The sequence below is a fragment of the Symphalangus syndactylus genome, chromosome 4, assembly GCF_028878055.3.
Source record: "Symphalangus syndactylus isolate Jambi chromosome 4, NHGRI_mSymSyn1-v2.1_pri, whole genome shotgun sequence".
NCBI lineage: Eukaryota > Metazoa > Chordata > Mammalia > Primates > Hylobatidae > Symphalangus > Symphalangus syndactylus.
This window is the reverse complement of record NC_072426.2, coordinates 81,344,479-81,360,058: the sequence shown is the minus strand read 5'-3', so window position 1 is coordinate 81,360,058 and position 15,580 is coordinate 81,344,479. Positions and strand designations below refer to the sequence as shown.

General features: G+C 51.8%; 1 protein-coding gene across 3 annotated transcripts; it reads left to right on the top strand.

Moving 5' to 3' along the window:
- The first annotated feature begins 245 nt into the window (after positions 1 to 245).
- CXCL12 (C-X-C motif chemokine ligand 12) lies at positions 246 to 15,156 on the top strand. Of its 3 annotated transcripts, none has more exons than XM_055275259.2 (4): positions 246 to 390; positions 4,460 to 4,577; positions 6,623 to 6,709; positions 9,305 to 11,303. In XM_055275259.2, exons 1-4 carry the CDS (start codon positions 330 to 332, stop codon positions 9,396 to 9,398), a joined length of 360 nt encoding a protein of 119 aa, XP_055131234.1. In that variant the 5' UTR covers positions 246 to 329; the 3' UTR covers positions 9,399 to 11,303. The 3 variants fall into 3 exon arrangements, with proteins under 3 accessions (XP_055131234.1, XP_055131232.1, XP_063493461.1); XM_055275257.2 differs by lacking the exon at positions 9,305 to 11,303 and adding an exon at positions 7,441 to 8,283; XM_063637391.1 differs by lacking the exon at positions 9,305 to 11,303 and adding an exon at positions 12,008 to 15,156 and having other exon boundaries at positions 250 to 390.
- Positions 15,157 to 15,580: the final 424 nt, after the last annotated feature.

Genomic DNA, 15,580 nt, shown 5'->3' with positions numbered 1-15,580 from the left:
GCCCAGCGGAGCCTGAGAAGGTCAAAGGCCGGAGCGCACTGCGAGGCCGGAGCGCACTGCGACGCCGGAGCACAGCGAGGGCGGAGGAGGGGCGAGGGGGATGGGTGGCGGGTGCCGCCGAGGGAGTCGCGCGTCAGAGACCCCGGCCACGGCCAGCACTCGGCTCCGGGCCCGCCCCTCACCGCGCGCCCCGCCCCGCCCCGCCTGGCTCTCGCCTCTAAAGCGCCCGGCGCGCGCCTCCCACCGCCGCACTTTCACTCTCCGTCAGCTGCATTGCCCGCTCCGCGTCCGGCCCGCGACCCGCGCTCGTCCGCCTGTCCGCCCGCGCCATGAACGCCAAGGTCGTGGTCGTGCTGGCCCTCGTGCTGACCGCGCTCTGCCTCAGCGACGGTGAGTGCGCTCGGCGGGGAGGCCCTGGCGAGGCTCTGGGCTTCGGCTCCTGCCCGGCGCAGAGCCGCGGCTCCTCTGCCTGCGCCCGCAGTTTGCGCCGCCGGATACAGTGGGGGTGGAGGCAGCTCGCTTCGCTGGGCGCTCCGATGCGGTGTCGCGTCCAAAGCCCTACTTTTGCGCCGAGGCTTTGTGACCTGCAGAGAGCGACCGCCCGACCTCAAGCTGGCTGCAGAGCGAGGTCAGGCGGGACAACTGGGCAGGAACGCCCCGAGGGAGCGTTCGGGGCTGGCGCGGGAAGGCGCGAGGGTGCGGAGCCGCGGACCCTAGACCCTTGCCCGCCCACCCCCCACCCAGTGCCTTCCCGCGCCGGGCTCGGTTTCCACAGGCGAATGGGCTCCGAGGTCCGGCTGCGCACAGTACTGGAGGTCGGGCGGTGCATGGCGAGAGCGCGCTTTGCAAAGTTCGCCTCATGCCGCGACTTGAGGCTGTGAGGTCCGATGCAGCCGCGCAGCCTCCGCTCCCTGCGAAGCCGATCCTCTCCCCACACCCTCGCGGGGCTCTTGGCCAGGCGCGGCCGGGCTGCGCGGCGCAGCTGTCGGGCTTGTGCCACCCGCCAGGCCGCGCTTCTGCACAGCTCCGCGGTCCGCAGCGACGCGGACCTGGGCGTGCGTCCAGCCGCTGCCTCCCTGCCTCTTCTCGGGTTCACCTGAGAGAGGCCCAGGGACCCTCCGAGCCTCACACGCCCCCTCCCCAGCTCCCCAAACACACCTGCAGACAGGCTCTTTTGTCACCATCCGGCCAAGCGCTTTGCCCCGGAATGAGAGCTGCAGCAAAGTTCAATCTCCAAGGCCCTGGGCCACTGGGAACCGTGGTGTCCCGTTTCACTGGGAGAGGGTTTTTTTCTTTTCTTTAGCTGAAGAGAAACTCGCTGCGCTGTCACAGGACACCGCTGCAAAGCAAAATAAACTGTTGCCTCTGAACACACAAAACAAAACCCTGTGGCTCAGGCCGCTGAGCTTCCTTGGCTGTGAAGTTTCCTGCAAAGAGTTGAAGGACACCCTGAGTGCTCTTGCAGCCCCGGGCTGTGCGGGCCCAGCGCGCCTCGAGCCCTTGGCTGGGTTCGTGCAGACGTGGCCCCGGCGTCCTCGCTGGCCGTGGACTGCGCGCTGGTGTGGGCAAGACCAGCGCAGCTGAGTCGGGCAGGAGAGGCTGGGCCGCCCGGGGTCGTGGCGGACTGCCTAAGTGTTAAGGACACAGACTGAAGGCAATTGGGAATGTTCGTCGTTGATGAAAAGTCCCTGAGGCAGTGTCTGCACGCTGACCCCCCCCCCCCCCAAGTCATGGGGCATGTTTCTAGTTTTTATTGCTGGATATTCTTCTGCTCCTATAAGGGCTCTGGTTTGGGCGGTTATTGACTGATTGGTGGAATGAGGGTGGAGGTGTCACAGTGCGCCGCTCTGGGAAATGGTGCTGCCCCCTCCCCTGGAGGGCTGGAGAGAGGATTGGAATGAGGGACCCTGGTCCTTGAGTTATGGGTGCAGCTGACCTGGGGGAAGCACAGAGACGTGGGGTCCATCCCAGACTCCTCCTGGCCTGGGAAGAGTGACATGGCCCTCAGAGTTGCCCCATTGGCAGCCAGGTAACCAGGGCAGGAGCCTGGGCTCCAGGCAGATCTGCTTCTTACATACATCGCCAGAATATTTTGTTTTGTTTTGTTTTCCCCTCACCTCGCAGTGCCTATGTGCCCTCTATCCCCACACTTAGTCCTCAAGCTGCACTACAGAGAGAGCTTGGCTAGGGGTCCTGCCCCTCCCCCATTGGCTGACTTCCGTCAGGCAGCTGGGCCCCTGGGTTTCCCGGGCTTAAACTCAGGGTGGGCCCCCTTCCCAAGCCTGCTTGGAGGGGCCAGCTGGGCTCCTGTCTCTGCATTAGACTGAAAGGCTTTCTGAAAACTCCTGGAGCCAAGCTCACCCGGTCCCAAATCCGGGGTACCATCAGAGCCAGTCAGGACTCTTGCCGGTACACGGATTTACATCCAAAACAGTTGGGAAAGTTAGTCTTACTGACAAAAAGCTGGAGGAAGGAGCACATGAGGTACACACGAAACCCTGTTCTTTTGGTAAGCACACCTGGGGGCTCTGTCACTTTAAAAAGACCTGTTGAAATTCGCTGCTTGACAGGCGGGCCTTAGGTCCTGGGAGTAGAAGCAAGAATTGCTTTTGAAGGAAATGGATAATCCCAGGGGGTGGAGGAGGAGAGGAGAGACAGCCTGTGTGTTGAGCTCTGAATAGGCTCTGATTTCTGGCCTGATCACCACTGCTTGGTTAGGGGGGCCAGAGGAGCTTCTCTTCTCTGGGCGCTGGAGAGTCACAGCCCCACCCATCCCAGCGGGGACGGCTGCAGCACTTGCCCTTGGCTGCATACCTGCAGGCTCACTGTTGCTGGGAGGGGGCTTGTGCCTCACTACCGGGCTCCTATTCTCCTGCTCCACCCCCTGCCTCAGCTTGGAAGGGCCCAAAAGAAATCCAGGGAAACCTGAAGGCACAACACTCAGGAGCATTTAGCTCCAAAGCTCCTCAGTTACCCAGGCTGCAGGCCCCGGCCCTGGGGGTCGCGTTCCCAGGTGATCCGGTTACAATGCAGTGCTGACTTCCCCTGCAGGGTCCCAGTGCAGCTGCTGGAAGCCGGCCCCAGAGGTGCCTTTCTGGAGTTAGATCAGGTATAAAATGTGAAGGCTGCTTTAGGTCTCTCCAGTGCCATGAGTCACCAGCACCCTGATGCTCGGCTTTTTCCTGGTTTTCAGGGAGTTGCATTTGGTCCTGGGGACAAGGAAGTGGGGGGGCAAGTGGTCCACTTTTCCTGCAACTTGGTGGCTGAATACAGAATGCAATTCCTAGTCCACGTCATCCCTCAATTGATTGCAGCCTGTAGAAAAAATAAAACAAAATGAGCCCCTTACTCAAGATTTCCTCCTACTTCCCCAGCATTCTTTCCCAAAGGTGCAGAACTTCAGAACCACAGAGGCCTCTCAGAACTTTGTAAACAGGCAAACTTAAAAAAACAAAAAGGAAAAAGAAAAAAATAATCTCTGGACTAAATATTCTTAGACATACATTTAATCTCTGATGAAAGGATCCACAAGTTCAAATAATTTGGGGTATTAAGTGGGGCTTGGATAAAATCTGCAAGGAAAAAAAAAAAAACAAAAAGCACACACAAATCTCAGCCCTCCGGGGCTTGCAATTCTATATTTAAAGGGTGAGCAGTGGGTTCTGCAGGAGCCCCTTGCTAATTTACACTAATGAGTGTCAATTATGGCATTTTGTAAATTGGTGATTTTGCAAAGATCTTACTACAATTCCTGAGGCTACAGCATCCCTGCCTAGGCAATGAAAACCACATTTAACTCCAGCTCCACTAATCTCTAAGCCTTGGGGAAAGTGCTGGGCAGAAGGTGGGTCCTTGGCCTGCTCTCAGGGGACTCACAGGTAGGAAGCCAGCCAGGATTCTTTTGTGTCTTCCAGAGCTTTAGGTGAATGTGAGGAGGGGGCTCTGGGGTGGGGGAGGGCAGCATTCCTGAGTGCTACTGTGCTTCCTGGCTAGAGGCCTGTGCCAGAGGAGAGAGGCCAGGGAGGCTGGAGCCTGTTGTCCCCCTTCCTTTTCCCTGAGTAGAGAGATCTTTCTCAGTTGTCCCTTGAGGAATTTATTTTACAAAGAGTAACTGGGAATCTCAGTACCTTGGACTGAAACCGTTATCTACTGTAATTACTACCTTTATCTTGAGACACTGAGCAGGTGGCTTCTAATTTAATCTCCCCCCTCATCTAGGCTCCAGCTCTCCCCAGGTCTGTTGGGCTCCTTGCCCTGTAGAAGCTGAGCCTGAGCTCAGCCAGAACTCACTGTGCTGCCTGAGGAGATGGCCTTTCCCAAAATGCACCAGTAACCTGGAACTTACCCCAGTGATGCCGTCTCTTGATCCTTAATCGCTGCACCAACTGCTGCAGCCGAGACACACATTACCAAAATTTGGCAGGGTAGTAAAGTGCCTTGTTCTCCTTACCTCTTCTAGGGAAGCCTGTCAGCCTGAGCTACAGATGCCCATGCCGATTCTTCGAAAGCCATGTTGCCAGAGCCAACGTCAAGCATCTCAAAATTCTCAACACTCCAAACTGCACCCTTCAGATTGTGTAAGTCTTGAAATTGAACATCATCTAACGAACATAGTTGCATCTAACGAACATAGTAACATCTAACCCGAGTCTTATTAAAGGTGTAGAAGTGACAAGCCAAGTGTCCAACCTCGAGCTTCGCATAATTAGTGGCAGCTATTCTTATCACGAGGACCTTTAGTATGCCACCAGGCATTAATTTTAAAAGCTGCTCTTGGTCTGGGCACCCTGCTGTGCTCGTAGTAGTTCTCTCTTCTTTCCAAACCTCCATTCTTCAGCACAGCACAGCTGGATGCTGGAGAAACTATGGGCTTCACCAAGGTTTTGGCTGAAGCCTAGTAAATTAGCCAGCCCTTAGCTAATAACAGTGATAAATGGCCTGCCAGTTACGGGGATCTGATGCCCTACATTAACTCACAAGACCCAAATTCGTTTAAGTCCTCTTTAACCATTGGGGGAAACTTCAACATTTTCAGCTCACTTGCCTGTATTTTCTCAAGTACAACATACGAGGTTTTGGTGTTATTTGGTGTGGATGGCAGCCACTAACATTTGATTTTATTCATTTGGGAAACAAAGACCAAAATCACACAGCCACAAGACAGGAAGATCTCAGCTGGGTGCAGAAGACCGCGAGAAATGCAGGAAGAAAGCCATGTGCTTGAAAGCCCATAGCTTGGCCCTCTCATGCTCAAGAGGTCCCGTGTCTGAACATGGGGAAGCAAGGGCTCCGGGAGTCTCCTGGAGAGGATTTGATTGCTCAGAAGTTCTAGTGCTAAAAATGGGTTGGGGAGACAGCAGTTGGAACCAAAGCTACAACTTTCCCAAGACTTTTCCACCCGACACCAACTGTTTTTACTTTTGATTTTAGAAAACTGTTTTTAGTTTGAGTTAACCCTTTACCGCCTTGAATGTGTTTGTTATTTACAGTATGTTTTAGGGCCCTAGAAAATGAATGTTTTTTTCAGTACTTTGCCTACAACCTGATACTTTATCTCTTGTGAAGAGTATTTTAAAGATGCTGAATTTAGCCAGCATGGACCTGCTTTACAGCACTGATCATGCTGGTTTACTGGCCTGGAAATGCACCTTGAAGTTGAAGATGCCAAATACAATTCTCAGGTCTGAGCAGACACTAAATTAACAAACAGCAGGGCCCAGATTTGGACCCCAGTGTGGGTTGCTCTGAGCCACACCCACCTCTGCACCCCTCTTCACCTAATGGACAGGCTGCTTGAAGACTCCCTGGGTGCCCCTGAGCCACTGTGCTGGGGCTTAGCTGTCCTCAAGACCCTTAAGTACTTGGGCTGCGTGAGATTACCTGGCACCTAGGGCTTTCTGGCAAGAGATCCAGAGAGATGAAATCAGGCCCTCCCCAGGAATTTGCGTGTAGGGAAGCTTTTAAGAGTGTGAACTTTTAAAAAACGAGACCAAGAAACATTCAGTGAACTTGTAAAATCTTCCTAGAAACTATTTTCTGGTAAGCCACCTGCACTGCCCCTCCCCTCCCTGGCTGGTCACCCTCCCGGTCAGACTGCGGTGGCTTCTGGCAGGCCTCCGTCCTCCAGGCTTCCTCAGGCCCATCCTTAAGTCGGCCCTATGTCTATCAAGATGACCCATCCAAATAAACCTCTGCTCTGTTGCTCTCCATTCTCCCCTCCCCAGGCGCCTAGAGCATCCTGTCCTCCCCTTCCTGAGTGTCCTCTGTGTGCTTTGATGAACCTCCTGGCATATTTGCTCCTGATTTTCCCTTCCCCTTTATTTACTCTCCAAGCTCCTACTTATCCTTCAAAGGCAGCTCAAATGCTCCCTTACATGAATTCCCCTGCACTGCTCCGGATAGGCTTCTGTTCACATTTCCATGTCTCTGCAATGGAGCTTCCTGCACTGCCAGCGCTGAGCTTTCCCCAGCACACCGCGAGCACCTCTGGAGCCTGAGCGTGCCAAATGCAGCACGGGGTGCCAGCGAGGGCCCTAGACGGGTGTTGGGGGAGCGGATGCACACGTTGCAGCAGCGCCTTCCTCCTGTGCAGCCGCACACTGTTGCCATTCTGTTCTCACAGAGCCCGGCTGAAGAACAACAACAGACAGGTGTGCATTGACCCGAAGCTAAAGTGGATTCAGGAGTACCTGGAGAAAGCTTTAAACAAGTAAGCACAACAGCCAAAAAGGACGTTCCGCTAGACCCACTCGAGGAAAACTAAAACCTTGTGAGAGATGAAAGGGCAAAGATGTGGGGGAGGGGGCCTTAACCGTGAGGACCAGGTGTGTGTGTGGGGTGGGCACATTGATCTGGGATTGGGCCTGAGGTTTGCCAGCATTTAGACACTGCATTTATAGCATACGGTATGATATTGCAGCTTGTATTCATCCATGCCCTGTACCCGTGCACGTTGGAGCTTTTATTACTGGGGTTTTTCTAAGAAAGAAATTGTATTATCAACAGCATTTCCAAGCAGTTAGTTCCTTCATGATCATCACAGTCATCATCATTCTCATTCTCATTTTTTAAATCAACGAGTACTTCAAGATCTGAATTGGGCTTGTTTGGAGCATCTCCTCTGCTCCCCTGGGGAGTCTGAGCACAGTCAGGTGGTGGCTCAACAGGGAGCTGGAAAAAGTGTCCTTTCTTCAGACACTGAGGCTCCCGCAGCAGCGCCCCTCCCAAGAGGAAGGCCTCTGTGGCACTCAGATACCGACCAGGGCTGGGCGCCGCCACCGCCTTCACCTCCTCTTTCAACCTCAGTAATTGGCTCTGTGGGCTCCATGTAGAAGCCACTGTCACTGGGACTGTGCTCAGAGACCCCTCTCCCAGCTCTTCCTACCCTCTCCCTGACTCCGAGAGCATGCTTAATCCCGCTTCTGCTTCTCATTTCTGTAGCCTGATCAGCGCCGCACCAGCCTGGAAGAGGGTGATCGCTGGGGCTCGTGCCCTGCATCCCTCTCCTCCCAGGGCCTGCCCCACAGCTCGGGCCCTCTGTGAGATCCGTCTTTGGCCTCCTCCAGAATGGAGCTGGCCCTCTCCTGGGGATGTGTAATGGTCCCCCTGCTTACCCACAAAAGACAAGTCTTTACAGAATCAAATGCAATTTTAAATCTGAGAGCTCGCTTTGAGTGATTGGGTTTTGTGATTGCCTCTGAAGCCTATGTATGCCATGGAGGCACTAACAAACTCTGAGGTTTCTGAAATCAGAAGTGAAAAAATCAATGAATAAACCATCATCTTGCCACTACCCCCTCCTGAAGCCACAGCAGGGTTTCAGGTTCCAATCAGAACTGTTGGCAAGATGACATTTCCATGCATAAATGTGATCCACAGATGGTCCTGGTGGTATTTGTAACTTTTTGCAAGGCATTTTTTATATATATTTTTGTGCACATTTTTTTTACGTTTCTTTAGAAAACAAATGTATTTCAAAATATATTTATAGTCGAACAATTCATATATTTGAAGTGGAGCCATATGGATGTCAGTAGTTTATACTTCTCTATTATCTCAAACTACTGGCAATTTGTAAAGAAATATATATGATATATAAATGTGATTGCAGCTTTTCAATGTTAGCCACAGTGTTATTTTTTCACTTGTACTAAAATTGTATCAAATGTGACATTATATGCACTAGCAATAAAATGCTAATTGTTTCATGGTATAAACCTCCTACTGTATGTGGGAATTTATTTACCTGAAATAAAATTAATTAGTTGTTAGTGATGGAGCTTATAGACGTTTCTGGTTTATATAGTTAAGCCTGCCTGCAGTCAGGTGCCTGAGACCCCTTCTCACAGCCCATGTGTGACAGTGTATGGGCTTTTCTCACGAGCAGATTAGATCTGCAGCTCAGGTTTTTGGATCTTTTTTTTTTTTTAAACCCAATTGAAATAGCAGTGCTGGTTTTCTGAAGAATAATATTTGACTCACTAATTCCTCTTCCCTCCCTCCTCCTCCTTGGTTCTCCTAACATCCCCATGTAATCCCCAGAGACTCAACCCTAGTAATATCAACCTTTCACATTTTCCCATGTAAAAATCCCATGACTCCAGGCCGTGGTTAATATCAAGCTTTCACAGGGACAGGTGGCCTCACCCCATAAATCATTAAATACCATTCAGCTTGAATCATTTTAATGTGACAGTCACGAGCCAGTTGCTCTAATAAAATTCTGCTAACCAGCTCTCTCCCTTGCTCTCCAGAACAATCGCATTCATTCCCAGGAGTGTTCACAGGCGTCTAGAAAGGGGAAGGTGGGACCACTGCCTTTTTTCTCCTCTTCTGAATGGCAGTCTGAACCTGGGGCCCGCAGCCTCCAAAATATTATTCAATTTGAAATGCAGACATTTCTTAGAGAAAGCTAAGAGTTCAGCCCTGCATTGAGAAGAAGAAAAAGTCCCATGAGAGCAGGGCAGGGTGGGGTGACAAGGACCACGATGTCCAGCCTGGTCCTGGTTGTACCCTGAGATGTGGATTCCTTGTCCCCAGTGGGAACCAGGTTCAGGTTGGCAGATTGGCAGTCACCCATTCACAAAGGTGTTCTAGGAGCCCATTGAACATTTGTCTGAATGGAAGGAAATGTCCAATTAATTTTAATGAATTACTGATAAACAGTGCTTTGACCAGGGGCCTCCAGGCCTGAGACTGAAGGCACAGTTTAACTAGTACACGGGCCAGTGTTAAATCTTATGCAGACTGAGACGAACTTCTGTTTATTTCCACATTATTAATGGTTCTACTAATTTTATCTAAGGGGGCGCAGAGAAGAAAAAGTGGGGAAAAAAGAAAAGATAGGAAAAAAGAAGCGACAGAAGAAGAGAAAGGCTGCCCAGAAAAGGAAAAACTAGTTATCTGCCACCTCGAGATGGACCACAGTTCACTTGCTCTCGGCGCTTTGTAAATTTGCTCGATCCTCCTCCAAGACAGATCCCCATGCAGACCGGGCAGGGGCTCAGACTTCTGTGGGGGAGCAGTGCTTTGCTGCCCTGCCAGCCACACCGGCTTCTGTATTTATGTGCTTTTTAAGGCCCTTATTGGTCTGCTAAGTTATGAAGAAAGTAGTTGTGCAGAGACTGGGGCGGGGGTCTGTGACGCGGAGCCTGTGTGCTCAGGACTCTGTCCAGAATAGCCTGGGAGCTCCAGGAATGCCCAGGTTGCTGAGCCCCCCAGCCCGCCCTCCACTTCCTCTCTTAGAAGGCCTGCGCTCCCTGGGGAGCTCACCAGCTCCACACACTTGCAGTCTGCGTTCCTGTGGAGACCAGGCTGTGGCCACCTGGCCAGTGTGCAGGGCAACCTGCTAGCCCAGCAGAGGTGGCCTCGCCAGGAAGGGGTTGTGCCACCCCTCTGTGGCCCTCAGGAAAGGTGAAAGCTGACTGACCCTTAGGGATGGGCCCTGGCTTTTTCCAAATACCCATTGCCTTTCCCTCCACCACTCTGCCACCTGGGAAGGGGCTTCTTCAGCCCCTCCTTCCTGGGTTGTGGGAGTGGCTTTATCCCGAAGCCCGGGTGGGTTTCTGCAAACTGTGTGGGGTGAGCCGGAGGGAATGCTGCATTCTCAGAGAGCAGATGTGGAAACACTTCTCAGGGAGCTCCTCTTTGGGCAATTCTCTAATTTAGAGTCTTTAAACGGGTCCCCCACGTGGAGGACAGACGTGCTATGGAACTTTGCAAGGGTCCTGAATCCCTGGGGATCCCAGCCTGTTCCCTCCCGCCCCCTGCGTGATGGCGTGTGCTCCGGCTGCAGGACACAGCTGCCTCTGTCCTCATTCATGGGAAATACCTTATCTGCCTAAAGCAAATACCACTTAAGCTCTAGAACTTTCCTGCATCCTCCTTCCCTGCCCATGTAGATGTATGTGTGAGATTTTTTGCCAAGTTTCTCTAATCTGGACCAGGAGGATGGAAGAGCAAGGCCCCCATTTCAGTAGTGCTCGGAAAAAAGACTCATTGAATTTCTCAGCCCTTCTCCACCTCACATAAACACCCGCCCACCCTGCACCCCGATCCTGGATCCTGGGTCATAATTTTAATAAATGCAGAAAGAGGAAGTGGTTGGAGGATGGAGCACATGGAATTCAGGAGAAAACCCACCAAGACCCCTGCATGTCAGACACACCCTATCCCAGAGCGCCGTGTCCCCTTGAGCTTTAATGAGCTCCCTGTGATCACAGCCATGCCTTCTCCTCCTTGGGGAGGCGTCCTAGGATGCTTCAGCCAAAGACCTTTGTTTCCCGCTGCTATCCCTTTTATCTGGACAACTCTCCTGGCCCACATTCCTCTTGCCAGCACTGGGGGTCACAGGCCTGAGCCCTGGGTACAGGGACGCCCTAGTCTTCTGCCCTCCCCACCTCTTAAGGCACAGGGCTGTTGGGTGGGCTGCCTGGGGCTGCCATCCTTCCCGTGGAAGCCAGTAGCCACTCTAGTCCATGGGACTCTTGACAAAATCGCCCCGAGAGGGCCAACCTGTGCCCCCATATTTGCCTGCATTCTTCGGACTCCACATGCAGCAGGGCTCTGTGCCTGGGGAGGGGTGGCCAGTCTTTCCTGGTCAGCGTGAAAAGCTGTTGGCCCCCTAGGGACAGAGGGCCCAGCTAAGGCTGCCTGAGGATAGAAACTGCTTGCTGTCCCACTCCTGGGGAGCAGGGTCTGCAGGGACTGAGAGTGGGCCCCACCTTGAGAACGCATGCAAGGTCCATCCTGTCTTGATGTCTTGATGTGACTGTACATGCCCTGGGGGCTCATTGTGGCTTACAAGTGGCTTGTGAAGCTCCTGGGAGCAGGTGGTACACCCAGTGCTGAAGACAGGATCGCCGTGGAAGAGCAAAGAGCCTGACCGGGATTCCTGGTGGGTTGAAACTAGGAAGTGCTCATACCAGTCAGAGCCAAATGAGGGGTGCACTATGGTCACTGCTCTGTCCAGCATTCATTCCTCCTGGGAGGTCCTGGCCGCCTGTGCACCCACCCCTGTGCCACCTCCAGCAGCCCCACCTGGGGCCACCTGCAGTGGCATGGCCCCTGGTTGAGGGGCCCCGAGGGCGAGAGGTTACTGGAAGCCACGAAAGTGCGTCTTGGGAGAGCCGAGGCCAGGATGCAGGGCAGCAGCATCCTGAGCCTCAGCCCCACACCAGCGCCGGGTAAGCAGTGTGCCCTGTCCCCGTCGTATGACCAGTCTGATGGGCCTCTCTGTGCTTTCGTGCGTCTGCCATGCCCAGTGCTTGCCACATGTCTGTCCTCTGCTTTCTGCCATCCATGGTTCCCTCCGCTTCAGCCTGGCTGCGTCTCGCACTCCCCTCCCGTCTGTTGTCCCAGGGCCTCTGAAGGGAGATGCATGGCCAAGGTGGCAACTTGGAAGTAGGGATTGGCCCCAGGGCCTCCGCGCAGGCCGCCGCCCTGCAGGAGCCAGCTGGGTGTGGGGGGAACCTGCCTTAATGGTGTTTCCCTCTGTTCTTGTCAACAGGAGGTTCAAGATGTGAGAGGGTCAGACGCCTGAGGAACCCTTACAGTAGGAGCCCAGCTCTGAAACCAGTGTTAGGGAAGGGCCTGCCACAGCCTCCCCTGCCAGGGCGGGGCCCCAGGCATTGCCAAGGGCTTTGTTTTGCACACTTTGCCATATTTTCACCATTTGATTATGTAGCAAAATACATGACATTTATTTTTCATTTAGTTTGATTATTCAGTGTCACTGGCGACACATAGGAGCTTAGACTAAGGCCATTATTATACTTGCCTTATTAGAGTGTCTTTCCACGGAGCCACTCCTCCGACTCAGGGCTCCTGGGTTTTGTATTCTCTGAGCTGTGCAGGTGGGGAGACTGGGCTGAGGGAGCCTGACCCCCATGGTCAGCCCTAGGGTGGAGAGCCACCAGGAGGGACGCCTGGGGGTGCCAGGACCAGTCAACCTGGGCAAAGCCTAGTGAAGGCTTCTCTCTGTGGGATGGGATGGTGGAGGGCCACATGGGAGGCTCACTCCCTTCTGCATCCACATGGGAGCCGGGTCTGCCTCTTCTGGGAGGGCAGCAGGGCTACCCTGAGCTGAGGCAGCAGTGTGAGGCCAGGGCAGAGTGAGACCCAGCCCTCATCCCGAGCACCTCCACATCCTCCACGTTCTGCTCATCATTCTCTGTCTCATCCATCATCATGTGTGTCCACGACTGTCTCCATGGCCCCGCAAAAGGACTCTCAGGACCAAAGCTTTCATGTAAACTGCGCACCAAGCAGGAAATGAAAATGTCTTGTGTTACCTGAAAACACTGTGCACATCTGTGTCTTGTTTGGAATATTGTCCATTGTCCAATCCTGTGTTTTTGTTCAAAGCCAGCGTCCTCCTCTGTGACCAATGTCTTGATGCATGCACTGTTCCCCCTATGCAGCCGCTGAGGGAGGAGATGCCCCTTGGGCCCTTTGAGTGCGATCCTGATTGGAGCCGTGGTCCTTTGGGGCGAACTACCTTGGTTCCCCAACTGATCACAAAAACATGGTGGATCCATGGGCAGAGCCCAAGGGAATTCGGTGTGCACCAGGGTGGACCCCAGAGGATTGCTGCCCCATCAGTTTCCCCTCACTTGTCAGTACCTTCAAACTAGGGCCAAGCCCAGCACTGCTTGAGGAAAACAAGCATTCACAACTTGTTTTTGGTTTTTAAAACCCGGCCCACAAAATAATCAATCCTGGACATGAAGATTCTTTCCCAATTCACATCTAACCTCATCTTCTTCACCATTTGGCAATGCCGTCATCTCCTGCCTTCCTCCCTGGGCCCTCTCTGCTCTGCATGTCACCTGTGCTTTGGGCCCTTCCCACAGGACATTTCTCTAAGAGAACAATGTGCTATGCGAATAGTAAGTCAACCTGCCTGACTTTTGGAGTGTTCCCCTTCCACTGAGGGCAGTCGATAGAGCTGTGTTAAGCCACTTAAAATGTTCACTTTTGACAAAGGCAAGCACTTGCAGGTTTTTGTTTTGTTTTTCATTCAGTCTTACTAATACTTTTCCCCTTTGATTAAAGACCCCAGTTAAAAAAAATTTAATGAAGAAAGTGGAAAACATGGAAGTCAAAGCAAGGAAACTGTATGTAACATGTAGGAAGTAGGAAGTAAATTATAGCGACATAATCTTGAATTGTAACTTTTTGAATTTAATAATCTGTAGGGTAATTAGTAACATGTGTTAAGTATTTTCATAAGTATTTCAAATTGGATCTTCATGGCAGAAGGCGAACCCATCTATCAAAATTGTCCCTTAAACAAAAATTAAAATCCTCAATCCAGCTATGTTATATTGAAAAAATAGAGCCTGAGAGATCTTTACTAGTTATAAAGATACAGAACTCTTTCAAAACCTTTTGAAATTAACTTCTGACTATACCAGTATAATTGAGTTTTCAGTGGGGCAGTCATTATCCAGGTAATCCAAGATATTTTAAAATCTGTCATGTAGAACTTGGATGTACCTGCCCCCAATCCATGAACCAAGGCCATTGAATTCTTGGTTGAGGAAAGAAACATGACCCTAAATCTTGACTACAGTCAGGAAAGGAGTCATTTCTATTTCTCCTCCATGGGAAAATTATTTGCATAACAATTCCTCTACTAACAATCAGCTCCTTGGTGGAGACTGCCCAGCTAAAGCAATATGCATTTAAATACAGTCTTCCATTTGCAAGGGAAAAGTCTCTTGTAATCCGAATCTCTTTTTGCTTTCGAACTGCTAGTCAAATGCATCAGCGAGCTGTTGACTAGGGATCCCTCATCTGTCCCTCTGCGACCTGGTGCTGCCTCTACCTGACACTCCCTTGGGCTCCCTGTAACCTCTTCGGAGGCCCTCGCTGCCAGCTCTGCATCAGGACCCAGAGGAAGGGGCCAGAGGCTCCTTGACTGGTTGTGTGTTGGGAATGAGTCTGTGCCACGTGTTTGTGCTGTTGTGTGTCCCCCTCTGTCCAGACACTGAGACACCAGCAAGGAGGCTCCAGAGGGCACTCTGCTTGTTATTAGAGATTACCTCCTGAGAAAAAAGGTTCAGCTTGGAGCAGAGGGGCTGAATAGCAGAAGGTTGCACCTCCCCCAACCTTAGATGTTCTAAGTCTTTCCATTGGATCTCATTGGACCCTTCCGTGGTGTGATCTTCTGACTGGTGTTGTCACCGTGGGCTCCCTGACTGGGAGTTGATCGCCTTTCCCAGGTGCTACACCCTTTTCCAGCTGGATGGGAATTTGAGTGCTCTGATCCCTCTACAGAGCTTCCCTGACCCATCCTGAAGGAGCCCCATTCCTGGGAAATACTCCCTAGAAACTTCGAAATCCCCTAAGCAGACCACTGACAAAACCATGTAGAAAATTTGTTATCTTGCAACCTCGCTGGACTCTCAGTCTCTGAGCAATGAAGGATTCATTGTTAAATGTGATGAATACTGTATTTTGTATTGTTTCAATTGCATCTCCCAGATAATGTGAAAATGGTCCAGGAGAAGGCCAATTCCTATATGCAGTGTGCTTTAAAAAATAAATAAGGAATAACTCTTTGAGAAACAACAATTTCTACTTTGAAGTCATACCAATGAAAAAATGTATATGCACTTATAATTTTCCTAATAAAGTTCTGTACTCAAATGTAGCCACCAACAGTTTGAAATTAGTGTTACTACTTGGAATTTTCTGGACATGCTTTTTTTCCCCTCAAACCCAAAACTGAGGGTTGTGTAATCCTGGCTACAGTGGTTCATGGAAAACAGGGCATTATAATCATGCTAATCACAGCTGAGAATGCTGGAGGCATACTTGCCTCTTCTGGACAGCTGATCCTTAGCAGGGAAAGGTGCTCCCTTTTCTCTGAGTGTCCTTGGTTTTGCTAGAATCGCTTCTGAAAGGCCAGCCTGTCCTCCACTCCACAAGGGATAGTTTTGTGCAAGGGTCTCAGGTATTTCCTGACAGCTGTGAGGAGGGAAACTTCCACTCTGCCCTTCTCAGTCCTGGGAGAATGCAACAGAGGTCTGGCCCTGATGGTAATTGCTGAGGACCAGCGCTCTGTGTGTTTCCT

Excerpts from the sequence above, each read along its gene's own strand:
- CXCL12 (XM_055275257.2), top strand. The coding sequence starts at position 330 with ATGAACGCCAAGGTCGTGGTCGTGCTGGCCCTCGTGCTGACCGCGCTC. Across the intron at positions 4,578-6,622 it reads AACTGCACCCTTCAGATTGT|AGCCCGGCTGAAGAACAACA; the intron begins GTAAGTCTTGAA and ends CTGTTCTCACAG. Across the intron at positions 6,710-7,440 it reads CTGGAGAAAGCTTTAAACAA|CCTGATCAGCGCCGCACCAG; the intron begins GTAAGCACAACA and ends TCATTTCTGTAG.